Below are 27,881 nucleotides of genomic sequence, written 5' to 3' on the forward strand. Positions count from 1 at the left end.
ATTCAGTGAAGTGATAATGATGCTAAGTGATAGATTAAAAAATATCTTTACTTGGTGTTGGGAGAAAGCCCCAAAAATCTAAATTCAGGATTGATTCTGAAGAACTGACACATACGCTCATTCAAATTCATAATAACTGTAATAGGAGAAACTCACATGCATGGGCAAAGCAGCTGCTGGCTCCCAGTGGTGGCCCACAGGAGGAATCCCACCTCTCCCAGGACAGGGTCTCTTGTTTTATAGGATGTTAGTAGTAAAACCATATGGTGGGTAGTCACTTAGCCCACCAGAAAGAACAATGCATTTCTAAGTTAACAGATAGCATTTCAGGCAGTTGTCCACACTCTATACATTCATTAACCTCCTTCCTGGGTCCATGATGTTTATCTTTGGGTGGCATTTTTGGGTAGTCAGCCAAGCCTGAGGCCACAGACAGTTAAACAGTCACAAAAGGTTAAACAGAGTCCAACAGTTCCCAGATGCCTTTACTGCTGGAACTGTAATACATCTCTGACTTCCCTTACACTTGGCAAAATAGAAGTTTGGAAACCTTATCCTGGCTCCCAAAATATATTTTAAAATATCACTGACCGTGAAATAAATCCCCAAACCTGGGAACCATAGGTAACTGTACACAAAAGTCACAAAATTGGAAAGTGATAATATGGTGAACTTTCAAAGCATGGTATGAAATTGATTAAGAATGCTAAAAAGTATCTCCTCCTTTTCCACCTGCATGGAGGTATAGAAGTACATCTCCCATTCTCCGTTGCCTGTATCTCCCTTGTAAGACAATGGAGCATACATGGGCTTCAGACTTAAGCTTGAATTTCAAATCTTCCACTCAGTAGCTATGCAATTTTACATTAATTACATAGTTTCTGACCCCAGGTTCCTTATGAAGTTATACAAATTTCAGGGTTATGGGAATTGTTAACTGAGATAATTCATGTAACGCACTTGGCATGGTACCAGAACATAGCACGTAGCTGGGAAATGAAAGTTATGATAATTTTCTCATCTCAGGACAGATGTGATGGTGCCTGATTCCCTATAGTGTGACAGGAGAGATGGAGAGAGTGTTAACTTGGTAGGATGAGGTGGAAGTAGACCTAGCCACTGGCAACCGTAGGACCTTTGAGGGATGGTGACACATCACTTACAGTCTGGATGGGCAATAAAGAGTTGATGCCCCAGCACAGGAAGCAGGTTATCTTGACAACTTGGCAGAATTGAGGGCCAGAACACTCTCAGGATTTTCAAATGTACCCTCAAGGGGGGCCTTGAGGCAGATTCTAGGACTTGGGTCCTTGATCCTGAGTCCAGGGATTAAGCCATTGTTAAAAGGAGGAAGAGATAGGGATTGGGATGCAAGCAGGGTCAACACTGGGCCCTATTATGAGGGCAGGGGTTGAAAATAGGAAGCCCACAGTTGAATCTAAACTACAGGTGGTTTTTATTTGGTTCACATGCTTTTCATTTCTTTTTTGTTGTTATTTTTTATTGTGGAAAGATATACATAACATAAAATTTACCATTTTAACCATTTTGGGATATTTTTATAATAATACTTTTTCTTTCTTGTCAAACTTTTAAAAGTGGGAGATTCTATATTTAAAAAAAACTCCAGATGTCCAGCTTCTCCTGGATAAGAGGAAGGTCTGGTGACATATTCCTACATTAAAATAAGAACTGGGGGCTGAGCAATCCCTGTCCCCTACTAACAGGACACTCTCTCTTCAGTTTGTGTAGTTCCTAAACAGTCCACGTCACTTGCTTATGCTACGTGGCCAGACCTAGTGTGCATTGGAGTTTGCTGTCTCCTACCTGCGGTGTCTCCTACCTGTCTCCTACCTACTCAAGACAGTGATTCAGCACATCAAAGCCAAAGCCAGCTTCACAGAATGGAAGCACAAATTTAGGTTCAAAGAAGAAACAGCTGTAGCTTCTCTCCTGTCAACAATGCTCACTGTCTTGAGACAATTCTCCATGACCAATTCTCCTGCTTTGTGACTTTGCAACTCTCAGTACAACAGGTGCCAATTGCCACGGCCAGTCTGATTCTTCTTGTTTCAGCCTCTGTGATGAAATTGTTGGTACTATAGTGCCTGACCTGTCTTTCTGTCAGTTTTTGAATGCTGTGTTGAGCTTCTCCCCCATGGATTTCAGTTACTCACATTATTTGAGTAAGCGGTCATCAATAGTTCATAGTACATGTAGGTAAAGTTTTCTTTACCCAATGTTACTAAAACATGGGAGTCAGGCAGCTTTTCTCCTTACCTGTATATCTTGCAAGCACATCTAACTCTGAAAGAGTGTTTCTGAGGATTATGTTATTCCCAGACTTGGCTTCTAGTCACCACTCCTGGCTAAAGCTATGGACTGAGGGGAGGCTCTAGGCTCAATGTAACTGGGGCACATATTTTGATCACAGGTTTGGAACCTGTGTCTGAGATCCAAGGATTCCCTTAGGGCTTTGAACTCTAAAACAGATTTTAGAGGTCAGTGTTTCAAGATATGTTTTAAAGGAAAGCCCCAGAAAGCTTACAGTTTTGAGGATATTGTGGGACACTTGGATAGTTCTCGCATTTTGGAAGAATGTCTACCACTGGGGGCATTAGTATCCTCAGGACTTACGGTTCAAAGACAGTTTAACATGAGCAGTTAATACAGTGGCAAGAGGCTCTATGAATGGGTTCTAAATCTGTATGGATTCTCAGTTATGGTCCAGGAAGTAGTATTCTGCAATTGTAAGGCAGCAGAATTTGCTCTTTAGGGATGAAGGGAAACCACTTCTTTTCCACCATCATTATAGAATGGTGTTTTTCAATGTGTATGTTTTCCTGTTTATTAATACAATTTCACACATATTTTTTAAAGAACCCATTCATTTTTTAGAGAGAGATGGAAGGGAAGGAGAAAGAGAAGGAGGTAAATACCAATTGGTTGCCTCTTGCATGCCCCAACTGCCTGGCAACCCAGGCATGTGCCTGGACAGGGAATCAGATCAGCGACATTTCAGTTCACAGGCCGGTGCTTGGCCTACTGAACTATACCAGCCACAGCCAGTTTCACACATTTCTGTAGCCTTATACCTATTGAATAAAAATCTTTGGATGGAAGAGTATGTGCATCTAGCTCAGACCAGGGATATGTGTGTGTGTGTGTGTGTGTGTGTGTGTGTGTGTGTGTGTGTGTGTAATGTGTAAATACATATTTTTTTTACTCTAAAAGTCATTGATATCTAGTCAAGGTTGAGACTGCCTTTAACTCTGAGAAACACAAAACTTCATTAAGCAGAACACTCTACTCTGTGATTGGTCTCTTTAGTGGGTGAGACTGTGTGTGTGTGTGTGTGGAGGGGGAGGTGCTGGGGAAAGGGAAATTGTTTATTTTCCAATTATTTGAAGGTCAGTTCCTACTTTTCATTAGTTACCTAACTAAAAAAAATATTAAACAGTGAGGATTTTAAGTATAAACTGTTTTTAAGTTATATATGGTATAACTGAGAAGCTGGATGACTAGACGTTTCCTCCTGTAAGAGGTGGTCATAGTAACCTGGTAGCAGCCACCACAGGTGAAATAAAACACCTGGGTGGAAAATAACAGGTCTACCTATTACTCATCCTGAAACCTAAAGCCTTTAACTATATCAGAACATTCCATATTGGAGATTAAAAGTCCTCATGACTAACCCTAAATAAATAACCACTTTATTATGTTTTAGTAGAATATAGAACAGGTTTTGGACTGAAAATTAAAGAGACTTGGACTCTGATTTAAGCTCTACCTCTAAACTTCACCTCTCTGAACCTCAGTTCATTGATTTATAAAATGAAGGGATTGAACTGTGGCCCATGGTTTTCAAACTGCTGTCCTCAGAGTTCAAGTGGTTTGGTGAAATCCCTTCAAGGCAAGGGAGGCAGAGGTGAGAGGGTGGCCTTCTTGGCCACAATGCCAGCTTCAAGCAGGGGAGACCTATAGTTTCTCTCTTCTACACAGTGCACTTCTATATAAAGCATTCATTTGAAATAAAAATGCTTCTGTGACTAGTAACATATAAAAGTTAAAGAAACACTTAACTGGATATTTAAAGAATCTTATTTGGGGAAGGGAGCAATTCTCACATTTTATGAGTCTACGAGTTAGGGTACAGGAGCACTCCAAGTATACTTTTGCATAGGACTGGCTGTTGTGTAGAAGCCATTTTAAAAATATTTATTTGCATACAATTTGCATAAAATATGTTTTGGCTTTTTTTTAGCTACAATACTAACTGCTTTAATTTCTGAGCTTTGTAGCACCCTGGCCCAGTATTTCTGGGAGTTGTCCATTGTCCGACTAGGCCTGGAGATTTATTAATGAAACATACAATGAAGCAAAGAACATTACTTTTAGGATTTCATTTACGTTTAGAAAGGTGCTTGAAACTGTCAGCTAGTCATTAATAGAACATTTTTCCTTACTCAACCTACCTGCATTCTCCCATGCTTATTTTTGTTTATGACTTTTTATTTTTTGGTTAGGGGAAGTAATAAGTTTCTAGGAAAGTGCAAACAGACCAGAGTTGATTTCCTCTGTTTAAGCCATGTGGGAAAACTACTCTGTTTTCAAAATTTCCTTGGAACTTAAAAGATTTTTTTATTAGGCAATAAACATAATTTCTACTTTAGTTCACAAAGGCCTTTCCTTCATCTCTTACTGTGAAGGAATGAGGGATTCCACACAAGAAGAATTCTAAACATGTCTACTCACACATGCACACACACTTACCCATTTGGGTTTCTTTTTAACTAATAGCTCAACTAAAGAATAAGCCTTCAATTCTTGTACATTATAGGTATTTTGGGGAGATTGATTTTCTGATTCAAAGAATGGAGAGTCTAAGGCAATCAGTATATTTGAATTTTGTAGATCAATATGTAACATTGACATCCAGTTTATCTACTAGTTAACAAGTGCCTACTAGGTACCAAACTTTATGCTGTGACCTTGGGCAAGTTTCTTAAACTTTGTATCCTTGAGTTTTCCCCATCTATAAATTGAGATAAAAGTAGTAGTACTTCACAAAGTTATAGAGAGAATCAAATCAGTTAATAGACCTAAAGCACTGAGAATGGTGCCTGGTGCCTAGTAATCACTTTATAAAATTTAGCTATTATTAATTTCCTATCATAATTTTATTTATCACTTGCAACTATTCTTCAAGGTAGGTATTATTATTTTGGTTTTCATGTTGATACAGGGTGCAGCCAAGAGAGGGGCCCCAGATAGGGATTTGGAATGGGGTCCAGAACTCAAGGTATCTAGGAAATATTAGAAAGACATAAAAGATGTTCTCCCCACTCCCCACAGATGTGAGTTGGGGGAAGGGACACATGGAGCAGGAACATGCAGAGCTGTTTTGTACAGCCACAGTTTTACAGCAAATCCATGGTATGGTAATTTAGCATATCTATAACCTTTAACTGATTGCATAGATATGTTCAATAGCGGTGGCCATGCTCTGAGCCAGGGCGATGGAAGGAACTTCCCCCCAAGATGTAACTTGGGGACAAGTCCCCCAAGTGACAGCACCTGTGTGAGAGCTTGGACAAGATTGGCTCCATGACATGGGGCCACCCCTGCCAAACTCACAATGGCAGCCCAGTAAACTTTGAATAATACAGGAATGCTGGCAGGTGTAACTGATTGTAGGAGGAGTCAGAAATGGGGGTACAGAGGAAGATTGGCACAAGGATTTAAACCTAGACACGGCAGCCATTGTGGAGATCCACGTGGTTTTGCCAGAGTGGGGACTCCTGCAGCTTTGGTAGAAGAGGACCACGTGGCTTTGGGGTGCTCCCTTTGGCCATGTGGCCTGGGAAGCAGGAGAGACTTTGACTGGAAGAAGGGTGAAAGAGCTCTTGCCAGTAGGTCATGAGAAGGTGCCTCATGGCTTTGGATTAATTGGAGATCCTGCCTGGATGGTGACACAGCTGATGGTGTCAGGACCCTGAATCACAGACGTTTGCTTCTTTTTCAGAGTCATGGTACCCTGAATTAGGGCAAAGGGAGAAGGAAGCACTGTGGGCAGCTGTGGGTATCCTAAAGGACTTTGATATTTTAATGAAGACATTAGAGCACTAGCACTACTTTAAGTCTGTATAGCATTAAATGAACATTTCCTTTCCTTTTCACAAATCTCTGGCATTGAGAGATGTCTTTCCTATAAGGTGGTAGACATAACGAACCTGGGAGGGGTCCTTTTGGTAATAGTATACCATCCTCACCCCCCTTGGCCCTTTTGTTCTGTAACAATGTAAGGAAAATAAAGCTCAGAGAGCATAAATAATTATTTACGTTTGAACCATTTTTAAGTGACAATCTTGTTTAGAAAACTGCTTTGATGTGATTATCTCTAAGTATACCACCAGGCAAGCTCTCCCAGAAGTCATGGGACTGACAGGTTCACAAACCAAATAAACATGCTCAAATCAGATGACTTAGGATATTTAAAGCACAGTGAGAAGTGAAGGCAAAGAGGTGGGATAACTTAACAAGCTGGAGGCAGACTAACAATAGAGTGGTGTTGTAGGCCACAGAATAAGATTTCTTAAATCCTGGAGTTCATATGCCCTGTCTCTCACACTTTACTGATGGTGTGATTCAGAGGACTGAGGTCCCAAAGAAGCCCACAGAGTGAGGAAGACTTAAGCCCTATTGGAATGACACAGGGCACATACACCTGACCACAGCAGTACCTTGTCAACTAGCCTGTTGATATGTCATAAACTAATTGCTTTTCTTGAGCAGAACACAGGAGGAGGGAACATAACTATATTGGATACTATCAATGAGTGGTCAATTTTAGCAGTGACAGATATCAGTCCCAAAGTGATGGGATCATACTTGGTCTGTTTATCCCTTTCTGGCTATAATATTTTTATTTATTTATCATATTTATTACCTATTTTCTGTCTTTCTTTGTCAGATATTACAGTTTACTAACTTACTATCCATCTGTATTGGGACACATCTTATAAAATATGCCTGTTTGCTATAAGATTATTTATTAGCTGTAATTGAAACCTCTTATGTGCAGGGTCAGCTACATAAGTTGTAGAACCTAGTGTAAAATGGAAAGTCAAGTTCCCTTGTAAACAATAAAAAATCTCAATTATTAAGAATTATAAGAATGCAATGTCAGAGCATTAGATTAAGCACTGGGACCATGTGAGTGTGGGGCCCTGGGGGATTACACAGACACAGGTCCATAATTTGACCCTTCCTATGAGTTTTACCTGAATATTATGAGACAAGGGTTTCCTTATTATCTATGTTTAATACTTCTATGAGTTCCATTCATTCCAATAGCAGAATTCAATAATCCTAAAAATTCAGTAAACTCATATTACAGAACCCCAGTCTATATAACTCCAAAGACATGTTCATTAATTATAACCAGGATATTCTTTTCAAATACCACTTCAAACATATCATTTCTATGTTGAAAACCTCCAATGTCTTCCCAGTAATGAAAAAGTTCAAAAGTTGTTGCTTAAACAAATCAATTAACTCCACAATGTGAATTCATATGCTGAATTCCAGTTCCATATCCAAATCATTAGTTCTTGATGGTCATGACTGTGAGGGTTTGAAGATGGACAAAAGTACCTCCAAGTTTTTTTGAGTGTCCACTGTGTATCAAATTCTGTGTTCCAGATGTCACACACATTAACTTATTTAATTTTCATAGAAACCTTGAAAACAAAGTTATCCCCATTTTACAGGGGAGAAAATTGAGATTCCCAGAGTACAGTTGCCTCACACAGTTAGCAATTGTCAAGGTGAAGACTCAAAAATCTAGGTCTCTCCATGGCTAAAACCTCATGCTTTTTCTCACTTGAATCATGTTTTCCAGTGACATTAGTTTAACCTTCTCTAGATATTCTGGGTACCCTTTCTCACTTGATTCTAGTCTCCTCTTTACTTTTCTGCTATACTTTGTTCTATGCTTCTTCCAGTCCTGAGTTCTGTCTCCTTCATGCATCAGTGTCTCCCTTCTGAAGGCCTTGCTTTGCCACCTCCTATAGAAAGAGGATACAAGGAAATTCTATTGTTCATTTGCCTCTTTGGCTGTGTAGCATTTTAAAAATTATATGTAAATCTCTTTCCCTTCAGAATAGATTTTGAGTTTCTCAGGCCATGGAGATGTCTTATAACTCCTTTCCCTTATGGCCTAGCATAGTGCTCTGTACTTCATAAGCATTTAATTACTCTTTCCTGTGTGGGGGACAATGTTAATGGTGATTTATTTTGTTGTTGAACACTAATTCCAAAGGCACGAGAATCATTAACATGATGGAGACCTTTTAAGGCTCTGGATTAATATGTCAGAAAAAGGCAGGAATGTGTTGGTAAAAAGCACTGATTTATAGTATTTTCCTATTTTCACACTGTGAATATTCTCACTCTGACCAATTTCAAGCTATCAACAGTTTAAAACCAAGTTACAAAATTCCTGAAAATTTAACAATCTGTGGCTGAGTCAGCTTCAGCACCTAATCAGGAGATCTAATGCCTTTGATTAACTAAATTTGTGTTAGAGGAAACTTAATCTGGAGTGATTGAAAGCAGAGGCTAAAGAAAAAAATGTTTGTTGTGTTGTAACATATTCTATATTTAATGTGTAATCAACAGTGGAATGCTTGAATTAGAGCTGCTTATGAGGAGGACAAGAATTATTCTGTAATTTCAGGACTCCAGATGAAGGTACAAATTGCATTAATAACCTCTTTATCTAGTTTTTATCTTAACACCCTGCCAAATGTCTTTCATGTTGTATTCTAAAATTTTGTTCCAAATCTATTATCATACACAGAGATTCACTGTATCTCTCTTCTCTTCTTTCTATTCTTTTTTTCTCTTTTAAAAAATTTATCTTAAAGAGAAAAAATTATTCAAGAGTAATCAATTATTGCTTGAGATCGGAAATCTAATTTGGCTCATTATTCACATTTGAGTTCACCTGCCACAAATATCTGTTTCATTGCATTAGAAAGAGTCTTTTCATATTAAATAAGAACAATCTCCCTGACAATCCTTTGTCTCAGACTTTAGCCTGTTAATATTTGCTGTATTATTGTGAATGTTTGGAAAATTACTGTTGTTAATTTCAATAATGCTTTTTATTTTTTTATTTTTTATTGTATTTTTTCCTTTACCATTTAGTCCCCTATACCCCTTTCCCCAGCAATCTCCATACTGTTGTCCATGTCCATGAGTCCTTTCTCCTTTTTGCTCTATCCTTCTACCCCTTATTCTCCCCCTGCCTTAGTTGTCAACTTACTCTCCACCTGAGTCTGTCCCCATTTTTCTTGTTAGTTCAGTTTGTTCATTAGATTCCACATAGAAGTGAAATCATGTGGTATTTGTCTTTCTCTGACTGGCTTATTTCACTTAGCATAATGTTCTCCAGGTCCATCCATACTGTTGCAAAGTATAAAACTTTCTTCTTTTCAGTGGAGTAGTATTCCATTGCTGGCTCAGATCCCAGCTCCTGGGGTCCACGGCATTATGGATGAGATGGGACAAATTCACAGGGACTACCAAGTCCTGTGGAAGAAAATGGATGGCATGGCCACTCTTTCAAGAGGAGAGCATTTCAGCCCTTGTCTTGACAAGCTTTTATTGGGTTCAATTTGCACAGGAATACAGGGTGTATAGGTAAAGCTCATCAATCATTGTCAGGCAGAAATGATTAAACAATAGATAGCATTCAAAGAACTCTGAGGGTTTATTCTGAGTCAGGGTCAGATAGTTAAAGGGCCATAAAACTTTGGGGAACAAACTCACTTCCTGCTTGGATGCTTATCATTTAAATTGAGGGTATTAGCAAAGTAGGTTTCATAGGATTTTATGCATTCTTTCTTAGGCCTGATGGCCCTAGGGAACCTACCCTTTCCAGCATAGGGTGGCACCTACCTCCAGCATTATTTCAGGCTTAAATCAGGCAGGGGAAGTAAGGCAGCCAAGAGATTAGGAAATTTCTTGCAGACAGAATGAGGACTCAGGCTATGTCAAAGCCGAGGGGTGTGGGCCCATCACCCCCTTTTTCTATAGCCCCCCAAGTCCTTCCCTGAGGGACCCTTTGTGACCATGCCTATCTTAGGTCATCCATCTTTTGAGGAATCTTACCTGTCATTGGCTAACCAGTCATCTGCCTGGAGCCAAGCAGGGTGAAGAGAAAGGGAGCAGAAGTGGTGCCCCTACAAGGAAGAAAGGAAGATAAGCTTTGTCTCCCAAGTGGCTTACAGTCCTAAGGTCCTTTATTCAGCCTTAGCCACAGGGTATTACAGCTTCTGAAACCAGGCAGGATAGTTCCTGACACTTGCGTAAATGTCCCATAGTTGTTTTATCCACTTATCTACTGATGGACACTGATGGGCTCCTTCCATATCATGGTGATTGTAAATATACTGCAATTAATAATGCTTTTAAAATAATATTTTGAAATTCTCCCTTAAAAGAACCAAATGAGAAAATTATTTTGGGGGAGGGGTGTGAATATTTTGGAAATTTTTTTAATTGTTAAGAAAGTCAGCTCAAACATTGAGGATATTTTTGTCTGCCAAGAATTCTCCCCCTTCATTTATGTTATGATTCATTTAATCTTTCTTATCTACACTGCACCATTTACCATGGTTACCTGCAGATGTTCTACTCTTCATCTTGGCTTGGCAGGCTTTTCAGGTGGCCCACTGCTGCCAACTCTTTGGAGAGCTGGGAAGGCATTTGCGATACTTGTACCTACCCCAATATCTCATGCATATAGCTTAGTTAAATCAGCTAGAGATTTTACCCAGACAGTTGGTGTGAGGATATTGGTAAAATGGACTTAAAAAATGTTGATATTCAAAGATGCTTTCTAGGAATCTTGGCAATCAACCTTATTCACTATTTTTATAGACATCTATTTATCCAAGATTCAAATAAGCTCAAAATTCAAATAAATAGGGATTGTTTTTTATAGCATTTTACAGTATACTCTGTTTTTTACAATATACTCTAAGTTAATAATAATTATAATAAAAATAAGTATTAGATATAGGAAAGTTCTAAAGTTTTCTTCATTGATAAAGTGTGGTATTGTTATCATAATTTCATTTTATAGTACTTTATTTCCTAGAGTCTTATCAGTCAATATATTATATAAGGTAACCCACACTGAATCAGTTTTCACAGCTTCCAAGATCATTCTACTCTCCCACTTTTGATAAATAGCTATTTACCTAATTATCACTCTTTAGAATTTCAGCTATCAGTGATAGCTAAATTTCACAACTTATTGTTAAACTATAAGTACATTATCTTTGAAGGGTGATTGAAAGGAAAAATTCATTAGTTATCACTTAAAAATTATCTAGAAAAAAATGCTTTCAAAAATGTTTGACAAAATACATTAAAAGTAAAAATAAAGCAAATGTGCTGATAAGCAGAAAATAAGATTATTTTAAGAGATATTTCCTTGTTGTTTTGGGGCAATGTCATCGAGATTTCAGATAAGGTACTAATTGTGAAGATAACCCTTTACTTTATTAGGTTTATTGTAAGAGAATAACAAAGGCATTTTTGAGGCTGTCTTTATGTAAATGCCAATGAATGACAAGTGGCATATTGTCTGGCGGGACTTCAATAAGCTTGTTGCTATGGAACAAAAATGGTTAAGCCTTCTTAAAATGTTTGGAGAACATTATATTAGAATATTATAATAAATTATATAAAATAAAGAAAAAAGAATAATTTTATATATCAAATATAATGTGTTTAAGTTTCCCTTCTGCTATTCTGAAAATGCAACCTTTTTAAAATAATACATGTTAATTATGCTTTTGTGTTATATGTGTGCATGAACTTACATATGTACATGTACATGAGTGTACATGTACACATACACCTACAGATATATTCCAATATCTACATAAAGATGTGGGACTTCTTGGACAAATTAATATTTATATTTATGCATACACTATTATTGTTTTTTTGACCAGTGATCGGTCAGAGGTCAGGAAAGGTCAGAAGGGAAGCTATGTAAGGCATCCAGGTCAACACGGCATAAGAGCATAGTGTGCTCTGTGGGTGACCTCACCTAAGTTGTGTTGCCAAGTGCTTAGGACAGATTTCCAGATCTTAGTTTGTCATGGGGCAGCAGTGAAATTTACCAGGTAGTCAATTATTTGCAGAGGTCACTGAACTGCCATCATTTTAAATTTCTTGCCCACTCCTGGATCAAAAGGCAGAACACCAGTTTCAATAGAAAACTAAGGTTTTTTAGCACTCCTAAATATTACCACATAACATGTGAAAAAATAGTTCATAATACTTAGACATGCTTCCAAAGTGTATACATGAACACATAAGCATTGTACAGAAATATTTTACCCAAACTTTCAAAGCAGAATGTCTCCTCTCAGTCTGAGGCAGCACCCTGGGCATCCTCCTGCTTCAGAGAATTCACATGTTTTTGAGTAGATGCATTTAATTAGAGTACATATGAACCACCAGAATTAGCACAGTCTATCTACCGAGCCCTGTAAATGGCCTTGTGAAGACCTGAATGTCTATCTAAGAACATAATAATATCTAAGAATATAAATTTGCATATGTAATTCATGGTGAAAATATCTCCTTTGTTAGGGAAATTCCTGCAAACTGATGCTTAGAATGCCCTTCTCTGCCTACTCAAATTCTATCAGCCCTTTAATGTCCAGCTTCATTCTTATCTCATCTACAGTATCTTCAACAAGCTCTCAAGCCTTCACTGTCTACTGCCTTTTCACGTCAAGGCTACATGGCATGGCACTGTTATATAACAATTCTATGGGCCTATAATTCATTTTTCTTAATAGAGTTAAGCTTTAAAAAGGAGTCTAAACATTTCTTTTATTTCTTTCAAAGCACTGAACACATTCCTAAGAACATAAAGCATGCTGAATAAATACTTAGAAAAAATGCTCAACTTAAAGGGAGAACAAAAGAACGATAAAAATGAAATGAATTTGCTTATTGACCAGAATTTTAATGGGTCCTTCTTGCAGCTATGTACAGCAATCTGTATTTTTGGTGTTATTTTCATCTACTTCTGAGAATAGTTTTCCTACAACATAGCAGGTTGTTGGTGGGGGAAACACCACCATTTTGCAAGTCCTCAGTGACAGAGTAGTTGAGGTAAGGCTTTAGATTTAGCTTTCCTTATTACTCTTGGACTCCTGATCTTAAGATTCTTTTGTGACATTAAGATCACATTCTTCCCTAATCTGATGTCTGCTATGAAATCAAAGTAGTAATTGTAGGCTTGAACCTAGATGTCTTAGGGATATGGCCGTTTTTTGCAGTCTGCATAATACCACCCCTGCTTTCAGGTATTACTGTTGCTAAGTGCATGCTCCACTGATTAATTAAAACACACACAAAAACAAAACAAAACAAAATCCTTAACATAGACATTAATAAGAAGCTCTGGAGAGATTTATAAAGTTACTATTATAGATTACTTTCCACTGAGAAGAAACTTATTACAGTAAAATTGTAGTATATTATCTCTGCTGATAATGTCACAATCTTAGAAGTTTTTGGTGTCCTTCTATGGAGGGAAACCAGTTTTTGCTCTGACCAATATCTAAAAGTCAGTACAAGCTTTGAGCTCCTGGGGAAACCTGTGTGGTCCTCTCTCCCCACTCCCCTGCTCTTATAATACAAGGAATATATTTTAAACCCTGGATTAAATTTTAAATTAACCAGGTATAGAGCAAAATTAAGAAAAACTTAATCAGTGAGTAGAAGAAGGTCTAGTGTTTTTATTTTTTTTTATTTAAATCCCTAAAGCCCAACTATGTCATTTCTCCCTGGATTCATCTAAAATTACTCTGAGATGTTTGACTGATCTCTAGAGTATAACTAAAATGTGTCTGAGTCTTTATTTGACATTTAAGGCAGCCATGAAAATTAGCATTGTTTCACAGCCCCAAGGAGCAAATAAGCCCTCCTAGGTCTGGAGAATATCTATAGGCAGTAACCTTGAACTTAATATAAATTTGACCTATCCAAGCATTGCTTTAGTTACTCACCAACACCAACAGCTGGCTGTCACACATTTCCATGAGTGTCATTAGAACCAGTAAAAAAAAGTTGCCTTAAGAACTTTTTGTGCACAGAGCACTCCAAAGTTTATTGCTGAAAAAAATTTTAGAGGGTTTGGTTCTCTCTCTGAGAGACACACACACACTTATATGTATATACACACACATGCATATTCTATGAAATATAATCTGTGAAGTGGTGCTTACTAAATGGAAGCATACCAAAATAAGCCAGACATATAGGCTAAGAGGTTATATGAATGCACAGGCAAAATTTTTGCTTGTTGTTTGTTTACTTGTTGCTTGTTTTCAGATTGTTTCCAATTTGTTTTTTATTCACCAAGGGGAATTTATCAAGTTTCCAGATATGTAGACTACTATTTATAATGCTCTTACTATTTGCCATTTACATATTACATACATTATTATTATATTATGTACATTCATACATATTATTTTTCTATAAAGCATGCTAAAATCCAGTGGAATAGTTATTATTATGTATTTTATAGAGGAAACAACTGAGCATCTTAACCATTACAACTACTGACACCCGCATCCCCTTTATAAAAACATGTTTTGAACCATCACTTCCAGCATTAGGATGATTTTAAATCATTTACCAGTCTAACTATGGCATTCTATTATTTAGGGAACCTATAGTCATTTTTTATTTTCTGCGTATTAAACTAGTTATTAACTCTGCAAATTTCTTTCAATTACTCAATAATATTTTAGGAAAAGCCATTGTTTTAACTTTATGTTAATTTAAGTGGTCAAATTTTGAAAATCTGCTTACTAAGAAAAGGCTTTTCGTTCTTCATATCCTTTTACTGGGAAGTATTCATGAGTACAAGTTTTGATTACAGTTGCTTTAAAGACAAGTTTTGAAATGTCTTTCATTTACTGGAGCAATAAAGAAGTTACTCAATCACGCTACCAAAATGAAAACAAGAGGAAAGAACAGTCAACTTAACCTAACCCAAACAAGGAACGTGTTTCCTGGGATGAGAATGTGTTGAAGGCAACACAGCATGTCCTGACTCCCCTGTGCTGTTAGGGTTGTATCGTGTGTTATGGGTAAGTTATCTATTTTGTAAGTTAGGCCAAAGTGTTCTCCTTCAACTAACTGCAAAAGCATTCTTGAAAGCCCATGAAAGCTTATTATTCTAATTACTAACACAAGGGGTTGATAAATGAATTATGAGGTGAGGTATTATTGTCATTAAATAGACCTCACTCAATTATTTATTCCTGGGTCTGGGGTTACAGCTCAGAGAGCTGTGCATATTATACCAGGGCTTGCTTGAGCTCTGAGACCTGGAGACCAGATTACAGTCTTGGCAGGTAGCTTTTGTTGAATGCAATTCAAGGGGATGACACACATTTTTCAGTCAGACATGTGGATGGTTTGAGGCCAATAGATATTCAAAGTTTACCAACAAAAGTCTACTTCTTTTTAGCCATGTAGAAAAATCCCTTTAAGTTATCCATACAAATATAAATGGGTAGAAAAATGAATTAACTACAAGAAAAATATTAAGAAATGTTCTTTCTTTTTAGTTTTCAAAGACGTTGCTCCTTCTTTTCTTGCATTCTGAAATCTGTCATGGGCACCTTAATGTGCTAAATACCAGTCGATGTTTATCTCCATATCGGATAGTTTCTTTTGTATTTTCATTTTTTAAGATTTTATTTATTTATTTTTAGAGAGGGAAGTCAGGGGAGAAAGTGAAGGAGAGAAACATCAATGTGTGGTTGCATCTCACATGCCCCTACTGGGGACCTGGCTGCAACCCAGGCATATGCCCTGACTGGGAATTGAACCAATGACCCTTTGGTTCACAGGCTGGCACTCAATCCACTGAGCCACACCAGCCAGAGCTCTTTTTATATCTTTTTTTTCTAATAGCACAGTGAAAGATGTCATCTGGTTAAGAAATCTGTTATCATAGAGAATGGAATTGGGTGATGGTGGTTTTCTTTCATGCTGACATCACGCCAGCACACTGCAAAGGTCAGCCCTGAAAATAGTGTTAAGGCATGTTCTCTCACTGAGTCATTGACCATGTCCAGTCCCGTGTTCCTTTTAGTTCTGCAAGCTGTGAGAGTGCTTCCTTACGTACCAAGAGCTTCAGGTTAGAGGAATCAAGAATCTGTTCTTGTTAAACATTTATTCTCTACCAATCCCTTTGGCTGCTGACTTTGTTTTAAAGTAATTCCCCAGATTTCTGATGAATTGAGTCTAGTAGTTATTTTGACCAGGGTGGGCAGTGGGGAGCAGGAGGGGGTAGAATGGCTGTTCAGGGATCCTTTTTGTGTTAAACTGTGGGGAGATCTCTTGGGCAATGGAGGAGGAGTTAGGGCATTAGGGAAGAGAAACAATTCACCCCTCAGATTATAAGGAATAAAGTCCAGACTTTTGCATAGGTATATTGAGGGTATTGTGGGGTAATCATTGGGAAAGATGAAACTATGCCTAGCATCAGGACAACTTGGCAATTGGAGACAGACATTAAAATCTTATTTAGATTATTCAAAGGAAAATTATATTTTTAATAAATGATAAACACCTATTACTTCCATGTAAGTAAGTTTCTATATTGTTGAATTAATTTATAATTAATTTCATGGTGATTTCAAGTTGGTTATAACTCTTTCTTCTCTCTCTTAAATTATGATAGTTGTCCCTGTATCATAATCATCAACTCACAAATTTAAAAATCTTGTCAGAAATATAGTGTAGAATAGTTATTTGTTTGTACTTCTGACTGCTTAAAACGGTTCTGTTTTCTATTGGCTACTCATGTAGTAAGTAACATAACTCTAATAGGCCAACTGTGTATCTTTTAAATTATCTGCTGAGTATCCAGAGTAGTGAATACATCACAAAGTAGACATTTTTACATTTGAAAAGTACATTTTACTACTAAGTAGAATTTTTGATTTTCTACTTATATGTGTTTAACAGAGAATGATGCCACAATTCCTATGTATAATTGATTTTATGAATTCACATTCTTAATGACAAGTAATTGAATTAGAGTCAGTTCTGCTGTATAATATGCAAACTTCTCACTACTATATGCAAACTTGGGCAATATAAACCATAGGATTTATAGGAAAAGTAAAAATAAGGGCACAATACTCAAAATGTCATTGGTGACAAAAAAAGTAGATGTAAAATGACTGTAAAATTTTGCACATGCTAAATGTTAAGAAATACATAAATGCTACAATAAACATGGCAGTTTACTTTGAAAAAGACCTACAGTTTGCTGTGGAAGTACTTTAGCAGGATTGTAATTTGTGTTACTGGAAAGTGTGGAAGGAGGGTCCTTGTAACACCAGCTATGCAGGGGTGAGGCTTTTCTCACTTAGGTGGTACAGTCAGGGAGCTGGTAGATAAGGTGTGTACAAATGTGTATTCTTACACTGCTAGGTTTAGCTGGAGGCAGTTTTTGCCATTGACTTGGTGTTTTTTGAAGATAAAATCACACATAAGCAAATGAACATTTTTATTATGTTCAAATTGTTCTATAATCTATCCATCATACTAGAACAAATTTATAGTTTCAAAACAAGTGTTACTGTAGAATTAACTGTGTAATAATCCCTTCAACACTTTCACATGTATGATCTCACTTTATTCTTGCCACCATCCCGGCAAACAGGAAAGGAAACAATTGCCTGATTTTTGTCTGTCTGTTGGAGAATACTGACCAGTTAAAGGCCACGTGGAAAATAAAAGGACCTGTGTCAGAAGGTGCTTGGGTCTCTGTGTCTTGGGTTCTGTTCTTTCTTTTGGTAGGCAGGACACTTGTGAATGTGTACACAGAGAACATAAAAAATGTGGCCGATACAAAGACAAATCTCAGAGGCTGAGTTAGCATCATTTGATTTTCAGTTTAGATAAATTCATCATTTTAGAAATGTCTGCTAGGTGCCACACTCCTGTCTTATCATCTCTATAATACATAGTTAATTCCTAAATCTGATGTGTTTTCTTCATTGCATGAATCTAAAACCCAGCCATTAGAACTCAGTTTATTCTTTTTGATGTGGATTTATTGAATATTTAGAATGTGTAGACTGTTTTAGAAACCATTTTTCAATTAATCTTCACAGCCCAGAGGTCATGTCAAATGTCAGGGCATTCGCCAAGGCCAGTCTAGTAACTTTTTTCTGTTTCCAGGAAGCTTCCCTATTCAGTTTCTGTGAAAATTAATGAGGAAGAGTATAATCCCAAATGCTAGAATGCCTTTGTCTTCAAGCATCCATTGATGTGGAAAATGCAATTATTATATATTCCCCTGTCCATATCTACCCTGAGGTATTCCATTCAGCTCTTCTTCCAGAAGGTTTAGGTTTATTAAGCACTTCTTATGGTCAAAGTAGTGGCCAATGCTGTGGGAAACACAGAAGGACAAGATGTTGTTCCGGCCATCAAGGAACAGATTTGTTATCAAAGTGGGGGTGGGGGGGTTGTTCTGTCTGATGACTGCAGAGAATCTTCTCATTGTGCTGGTGTGTTAAATGGCAGAATATGAGTGGGAATACATGTATAGTAAGGCGAATAGTAAAGCATCATTGTATAGTTATCGGCTAAGTCAGCAGGTGTGTGCTGTGTTTTGATCACTGGGTGTTGTGAAATTGTGAGTGTAGTACTAAAGAACACTTTACAAAAAAAATCCTTTACTGACTTCTCATTACTTTCAAGATTTATTTTAATTAATAAGTTTTTTTTATCATAATGTCTTGAATGGTCTTATCTGTAAAACTGTGCATTCCAAGGGCAATTCAGCAGACAGCAATGTTGCACCTGCATGATAACAGTCCAGATCTGAGTGGCCTCTCGGGTTTTCCATGGCCCTGAAAGGTCCATACGAGCCTGGCCTGTCTCCACTTTATAAAGGTTTTCCACACACAAAACAAACAACAACCAAATTGACAGACAGAGTTACAAATAGTGTAGCATGTTCCTTTTAATATGTTCACATTACCCATTTTGATAAATTAATGCTTTCCACAAACAGAGACACTTATATAAATACTGTAAATGTATAAATTTTTGGAAATAATGTTAAAGTTTGAATTTGAAGCCCTTTCTGAATACAAGCCCAAAGAGGATTTCTTTTCTTTTCCTCTTTCCTCAACCTCATTTGTTTTACATAATATAATTTTCCTGTTTTAAGCCATAATTGCTTTTACAAGATTAAATACCAGGTCAGTAGTGTGTTGTATGTAGTAGTGTGTCAGCTCATCCTAAGCTCTCTGTCCTATGTTTTTTAAATAATGATCCTTAAAAAATAAGGAAATAAAGTATTTTAAAATAGACATTCGAGCTGCTAAAATCTGAAGTAAATGTCATATTCAATTTTATAAGTGGTAGAAATGAGAAGAGCTGGGGTTCTCTGTTTTGACATATAGCATAAATTCCCTGTTTTTCAATGACTTCAGCTGATAAGTAAGCAAGACTAAAATATCTTGTTCTTCATGGTCAAAATTAAAAGACTTAAACATCCATTACCACTCCTTAGGTTATGAAATATAGCTTAGATTTATTTGTTAAGGGTGTAGGAGAAATAAGACTACAAAATTAATAAAATTAAATATTCACTACCTCTATATTCTATTAATCTCTACCCATTCCACCTACCCCTTATTTGTTTTCTTTTTTTAGGGAAGCAAAAAAATTTGTGAGCGAAAATGAAGGAGCTCTTGGGAAAGGAAAAGGAAAACGGTGGTTTGCATTTAAGATGATGATGGCCAAGGTAAATATTTTCATAACTCAGTTTGGTTGATGCCATATATCTTCAATGGAGGCCGCATTGATTCTAAAGAGGAAAAAATTGGTTATGTTCTGAGAAAGAGAAAAAAACCTTACACTTTACATGTATAAAGCACATAGGAGGTCTGTCCAGAAAAAGTTCAGCTATTGTTACTACAACGAGAATGGTTTGCATGACATCGATATAACCTGGCAGCCAAGGAGAGTGGATTAGAATGTGCACGTGTGAATATGATGACTTCACTGTACTAGTCAGTGGCAGCTGTAGAGTAAGCACATGTACTTAGTGGCCTCACATTCAAACTGAACAAGTAGAGCAATGATTCTGCATCAAATTTTGCATTAAGCTTGAACATTCATCTGCAGAAACTACTCAGATGATTTAGGAGGCTGCAGCTCTAGGTAACTGGTGATTGGCAGCTTCACCAAGAGAAAATATCTGCTCAGACATCACGTCTTGTGTAGAGTTTTTGGGCAAAACATCAAGTCACTCAGGTGACTTGGCCCCACTACAGCCCAGATTTGGCACCCTGTGACTTCTGTCTTTTCCCAAAACTAAAATCACCTTTGAAAGGGAAGAGATTTCAGACTGTCAGTGAGATTCAGGAAAATACAACAAGGCAGATGGTGATAGGGAGAACTGTGTGAGGTCCCAGGGTGCCTACTTGGAAGGGGCCTGAGGCATCATTTTCCTTTGTATAATGTTTTTTTGTATTTTGTATCTTCTTCAATAAATGTCTCTATTTTCATATTACATGGATACCTTCTGGAAAGGCCTCGTATACATACATAGTACATATGCAATATATCTACAGTATTAAAATTTGGATTGTGAGGGCATGATTCAGGGTGCGGGGGCTGGGGGGAAGCCCAAAAGACTCCTTAGGGGAGTTAAAATTAAAAATAAGTTCAGAAACATTGATTTATGACAAAAGACTTTTGTGATTTTATCACCCCCAAAGGTAAAAGACTGTGCTCCTTTCATTTTCATTCCCTGGTAGACAAGCATTCTGGGTCAAAATTTTTTTCTCAAAATGTCCAAGTAACAGAATCATATATGTAGCTCTTCTCTACCAGGAGCATAAATTGGATAGAAAATAAGAAAAATACAAATAATATATGAATAATATATGGATTTTTTAAAATATAGAAAATAAACTAACATTTAGTATTTACTATATGCCTAGCACTTACTTAAATCTATAAAGTTATCATATTTAATTATCACAGCAAGGTGGGTACATGGTATTATTATTCTCCCCTTACAAATGTTATACCACCTGTAAACTAAATGTATTCCTGTAAGGATAGAGTTTTGTAAGTAAAGTTTATATCTCTTAAGTATAAATATATAGTATATTTTTATTCTACATATCATAGGTTAGGTTTATTCTTTTTACAGTTTAAACAAATGAAATCCTATAGTATTCATGCTTTTGTTTCTGACTTTTTTTGATGCAATGTTATATTATGAGATATATTCATGTTGTGGGACTTACAGTACATTTTTATTGATGTATTATAGTCCATGTATGGAGATACCACAATTTATTTATCCACCCCACTCTGGATGGACATTCGGGATGTTTCTAGTTTAGGTAATCTTTTGAACTTCAGACTGTCTCACACTGTTTTTCGCCTGTATGTGCCTGTGCAGCTCACATATTATCCCAGCATAATGTACACACATGTAGAGTTATCTGCCTCATTCCCATTCTTCTGTCCTCTTCACCATGAGTGGCCCAACATTGTGGCATAAAATAGAAGTTCTTTTATAAAAACAAATTTTATTCTTTTTCTTCTTCCCTTTCTTATGAGACCATATGCCTTTCCATTTAGCTGACTTCTCTACTACCAAAATGAAAAGTGTTCCATGTGTTAGCACCTACCATCCTGGATTGAAATTTCCTGTTTATGTATAGTATATTCGAGTAGACCTAGAAGCCCTTCAATACAGGAAACATGTCTTATTCAGATTTCATTAATTTCTTCATGTGATATCTTTTGATTAGTCAATAACATTTGTTGATCATGTATTAGGTGCAAATTCAGTCCCTGCTCTATTATGATGCACAGAATAAACAGATCTTTTTAACTATAATTTTTATAAAACAAGGATTCATAAAAATTTTTTTAACTAAATTAGTCTGGGGGAGAGTGGAGAACAGGAAGGCAAATACTGTTTTCCCTTTTTACACACAGCAACATGTGATGTCAGAGGTATCTTCCTAAGCTCAAAGTTTTGTGGTATTTTGGGATGGGGGATAAAGTTCTTGAAAAACAAGAGTTTTACTGATATTCTTGGCTTCCTTTTCAGAAATGGGCAAAATTTCTCAAAGACTTTGAGATCTTCAAAGCTGCTTGTGTCCCGTGGGAGAATAAAATCAAAGCTATCGAAAGTAAGTGCTCAATAGATCTCATTAGATGGGAAGTTGGTCCTAGATAAATTTCTCATAAGTTTATCAGATGCCTTCTTTAGTAGAAGATATTAAAAACAAGAAAACTAACAAACAAAAACTCTATTTTTTATATCTTTTTTGTTCACTGTGAAGACTTGTTAGCACATACCAATCACTACTCTTCCTTCTTATATTAGACCAAAATATTCTCATTCTGAGCTTGTTGTCCCTCCTACATGGGGAAGTCAGTATTGTGCACAATGACACTGAGTCGTGTTGTTGGGAAGGCAGAACGTTTATTTTGGCAATGAATATGACATTGAAAATATATATACTCTCATATTAGTAATCAAAATGAATGTCTAAAAAGAACAAATAAATCTAAAAGCTTCATTTTCAAGCCTCTGAAGTTGAATAAACAATAATCATCTGGGAATTTGCTATTTGAATATCATTATTGTATCTTCATTTTATACAATTTTCACAGTGTACAGGGAAGGCAAGTCTATACACTCAATTAAAAGCCATTTAGAGCAGTGTTTTAGGCTTGGAAAAAGGCAAACAAGAATTTTAAAGTATTGTAAATATAACGGTGAATCATTTTTAAAAAACAAAGAACATAAAGAAGGGATAACATTTTTTTAAAAAACAATTTTGAGCACAATCTTGCCATGTTCTGGTTTCTAAACATTTTGACTAGAATCTGATTTTCTTTCCTGTCTTGGCTTTCCTGCTGGTTAAATGCACATTGCATAATTAAAATGGAGCCTCCATAGGGAGATAGCACAGTTGGGGGATATTTTACTGACATGATTGCTCATGCTTTAGGAGCGACTATTCCTCAGCCCTCTGTCTCTCATTATCAAATGGCAATTAACTAAAACATATCAGCTCATTAATTGCATTTCCTTCAACATATTTCTGTGCCATCCCTTTCTTGCTTTATTTTCCTTCTTCACACTTATAACTAAAATACTGTATTCTAATTGAATTTTTAATATTTTATTTTATTCTATTTGTGTTCATTTCTTCTAAAAGACAGGAAAGCATACATTCTGTTTTGTTCACTCCTGTACCACCAGACCTAGAACATATTTGGCTTTAATAAGTATTTGTTGAGTCAAATTAAATATAGACAAATCTTACAAATGTTTACCATTCTGAGAAACAGAAGGAATTTAGACACATCAAAAAAAAATCCAGACATCATGGAATCCTTAAGTTTTAACTGTGCAGCTGAAATATGTTACCTTGAGAAGCACTGAGGAACAGAAGGCCATTTAGAGCATTAAGATCCTGATACAATTTTGTTCTTGCTTTACCAAAGATTAGCTGTTGAATCTGACTGAGCCAATCATTGAATCCCTCTGGGCCATAGTCTACTCATTTCTGAAAATGGCAGGGTTGACTCTTGATTAATTATGAGATGTATCCCAGTAAGTTTATAATTAATGATAGTTAAAAATATACATTTGCAAATTACTTATGCTTAAGGTACACTAGAGCAGGTTCCAGCCTATCTAAATAATTATATCATTTTCACTTGTGTTTAAGTAGCCTATCTTGAGTGGGATAGAAACAGATGAAATCATTTTTATTGCCAGAAATTGCACTAAAATATAAGTTACACCTATGATCACCATCTATCATGAGTGTTAGAGTGGAAAAATCAAACTGAATGCCACTCAATAATACTTTCAGTTATATTTCTTTCTCCTCTCTTCCCCCAGAAAATTTGGAACAGTCAAACTGGACAATTCAAGCAAATGTGGATTATTTTCCCTTTGATATGTAACTTATTATTTGATTAGGTTCTCCTATTTGCTTCACTTTTAATGGTGCTTTGCCACACTGTGGAGCACTGGCCCTTATTTTCTATTTTATCACAATTACTACAAAGACTCTAGAAACATTATTTCATTTAATCTTTAATGTGCCTGCAATGTGCATGTTAACCTTTCTATTTTAGAGTTGGAGTTAAATTACTGTCCCAGAATTTGTTAGTAGAGCAGCTGAGATACAAATTGAAGTCCAGGTCCAATTGCCTATGCATTTCCCAATGTGGCATGCTGATTTTTACTTTGAGGAAGATATTATACATTTTTTTTACATCAGGTCCTAGGGAGGATTCTACCAAGTCAATAGCAAGATGAGTAGTTGCAAATTTTTGTTTTAAATAACTATCCTATTTGGAGCATTATTTTCCATACTAAATATTATAATGTACCTATTTTTAAGTGAGTTGCTTATTTACTTATACATTTCACATTTGATAAGATTCTTAAAGTACTATAATTTTAATGATAGTCGTAAGTAGACCATGTGTTTTGAGGCTTTTGTATTGGTTGAAAAGTCCAAAGCCTTTCTAGGAGTATGCTAGCATAGTCATGGGGTTGGACTAACTATCTCATCAAAAATAGCCTACCAAAGATAGCAAAAGCATGTGTCTGGGATGATTTTTGAAGATGAACAGAATGGAAGAAGTGGGACATGGAACTGATTTTCTAAAGGTTAAAGTTGTTTCACACCTATTGACTCTGTAGCTTGGGTAATCCTTTTATATCTCTGGTCCTCTGTTTCCCCATTTGGAGTTTCTACAAAATTCAGAGTTTTATTGGTTACTACATGAAGCCATTTTCAACACAACATTCTATAATTTGTAAGTCACAGTTAGTTTTAGAAATATATGGAATCATGATGGTGCTATTGGCAGACATGATTCACCTCTTCACACAACCACATCAAAATTGCAACTAAACTATAGAACAGCCATTACTCTGAACCATCAGAAATTGAGTTGAGTGGAAGTCTGACAACTACGGAATTAAAGAAACCACATCCATCCAGAGTGGGGCAGAGATGCAGAATAGGCTTGTCTTTCACCCACATGTGGTGGTTAAAAATTTGGGAATGAGCAGTCACAGCCCCACACCAGGCACTCCAGCCTAGTGTTCCAGTGCCAGGAAGATAAGTCCCCACAACATCTGGCTGTGAAAACCATCAGGGATTCACAGTCAGTAGAAGAAACTTCTGGAGCCCCCAAGAAGTTCCTTTTAAAGAGCTCACACACAGACTCACCTACTCAGACTCACTCCATCTGAGCTCCAGCACCAGGATAGCAGCTTGAAAGGCCCCAGTGGCATAAAAGGAGAAACTGAAGTGTTTAGCATCAAGGCAAGCAAGGGCCATTGTCCCTTTTCTAAACCTTCCCCCAACAGAGCTGACAAACAGCTGTCATATCTGAGACTCCATCAACCTGGCTAACACTGTTTGACCTGCTTTGGAGATCCTCAGAAACTCTATTCCACCCAACTTACAGGCCCACCCAAGCTACTTTTCCGTATGAATGTTTGGTCTTAGCTCATGTTTCACAACTTTCTAAATCCTATTGAACAAGCAATAGCAGGCCTCAGTGAGCCCCAGGCCCAACACTAGCAGCAGGCAGACTAGATTCACAGCTTGGCTTCGCCCGGGAATTTCCAATACCAGCACATGTAGCAGCCATTTCAGATTGCTTTATAGCTCAAGCAAGGTGGCCCGAGGAAAAACACAGGTGGGGGCTGACCTTGGCCTGCACTACCTGGTAAACGCCAGGGCCAGTGTACACAGTGGACAGCTATAGACCATGTCATTGCACCACCACCTTGCCCTTACACAGCTGATCCTCCAGGGAGACAGAGGCTGGTGGTCAGTGGTCACAGCCATTCCTTACAGTTGACTGGCCCGGGAAACTCCCTCCCACTGATCTGCCAACAGCAACCAAGGGTCAATTACAAGAGAAGGTTGTACACAGCCCACATGAAGGGCTGCACCTCAAGTACCCAGCTTAGATGATATGGAAGGCTGTGTCAATAGACCCTACAGGACACTTACTGAATTAGGCCACACTACCAAGACATGGATTCAAAGTAGCTCTACATAGTACATAGAAACAAACACAGGGAGGCTGATAAAATGAAGAGACAAAGAAACATGACCAAAATGAAACAACAGATCAAAACTCCAGAAAAAGAGCTAAATGGAACAGAGATAAGCAATCTCTCAGATGCAGATTTCAAAACACTGGTTATAAGGATGCTCAAGGAACTTAGTGAGGACCTCAACAGCAGAAAAAAGACCCAGTCAGAAACAAAGGATACATTAATTGAAATAAGGACAATTTATAAGGAAACAACTATAGAGTGGATGAATCTGAGAATCAAAACAATGATATGGAACATAAGGAAGCAAAAAACCCAACAAATCAGAACAATAAAAAGAAAAAAGAGTCCCCCAAAATGAGAATAGGATAAGCAGCCTCTGGGACAACTTCAAGTGGTCCAACATTCACATCGTAGGGGTGACAGCAGGAGAAGAGAAAGAGTAAGACATTGGAAACCTATTTGAAAAAATAATGAGAGGTAACTTCCAAAATTTTATGAAGGAAATACACTTGCAAGTTCAGGAAGCACAGAATCTCAAACAAGATGCACCCAAAAAAGACCACACCAAGACATATCATAATTAATATGCCAAAGGTTAAAGCTAAAGAGAAAATCTTAAAAGCAGCAAGAGAAAAGTAGACAATTAACTACAAAGGAGTTCCCATAAGACTGTCAGCTGATTTCTCAAAAGAAACTTTGTGGGCAAGAAGGGACTGGCAAGAAATATTCAAAGTCATGAAAAGCAGGCACCTACAGCCAAGATTGCTCTATCCAGCAAAGATATCATTTAGAGTCAAAGGGCAGATAAAGAGCTTCCCAGACAGGAAAAAACTGAAGGAGTTCATCATCACCAAACCATTAGTATATGAAACGTTAAAAGGGCTCACTTAAGAACAAGAAGATCAAAACTATGAATTATAAAATGGCAAAATATACATATCGATCAACAATTCAATCTAAAAAACAAACTAAGGAAAGAAGAAGAACAGAAACAGAAGCATGGATACAGAGAGTGTTTTGATGGTTGTCAGATGGGAGGAGGGATATGGGGGAATGGGTGAAGAGGTGAGGGGATTAAGAAGTACAAATTGGTAGTTACAGAATAGCCATGGGGATGTAAAGTACAATATAGGAAATGAAGTAGCCAAAGAACACATACGCATGACCCATTGATTTGAACAGTAGTAGGGGGATTGTCTGAGGGAGTGAGGAGTGCTGGGTGGAGGGAGGCAAAGGGGTAAAATCAGGAGAACTGTAATAGCATCATCAATAAAATATAATTTAAAAAAAGAAGTATATGTAAGCATGTGACATTCTTTATATTTTTAGTATAAATTATTGAAACTGCTAAATACAAAACAGAATTATATTAAAAAAGGCCATAATTTACATTCTGCAAATTCTTTTCAGAAAAATGTAAGTTAAATGAATACCCTATTTATAAAGTATATATTTTATATTAGAAAACTAATACAAATTAGTTTTCTCTTAAAGAAATGACCATTTAGTCTTACAAAAGATTCAGAAATATTAATCATTTCATTTGAAATCAGGATCATCTAACATATAATACCTCATTTAATCTTCCAAATAAGCTTGACTAGTTAATTAACTGCTCAGTGTTCACCATTATAAGGCATGTTTC

General features: G+C 36.9%; 1 protein-coding gene across 1 annotated transcript in view; it reads left to right on the forward strand.

Moving 5' to 3' along the window:
- The window catches only part of TMC1 (transmembrane channel like 1), a 139,109-nt gene that overhangs the window by 45,271 nt on the left and 65,957 nt on the right, over window positions 1-27,881 (forward strand). The window contains exons 5-6 of the mRNA XM_045840729.1: window positions 19,807-19,897; window positions 22,232-22,313. Of these exons, the coding sequence (XP_045696685.1) occupies window positions 19,807-19,897; window positions 22,232-22,313 (173 nt within the window). The remainder of the gene's footprint in view (window positions 1-19,806; window positions 19,898-22,231; window positions 22,314-27,881) is intronic.

The sequence above is a fragment of the Phyllostomus hastatus genome, unplaced genomic scaffold (assembly GCF_019186645.2).
Source record: "Phyllostomus hastatus isolate PE091 unplaced genomic scaffold, TTU_PhHast_1.1 phas_contig_34, whole genome shotgun sequence".
In the NCBI taxonomy this organism is placed as follows: domain Eukaryota; kingdom Metazoa; phylum Chordata; class Mammalia; order Chiroptera; family Phyllostomidae; genus Phyllostomus; species Phyllostomus hastatus.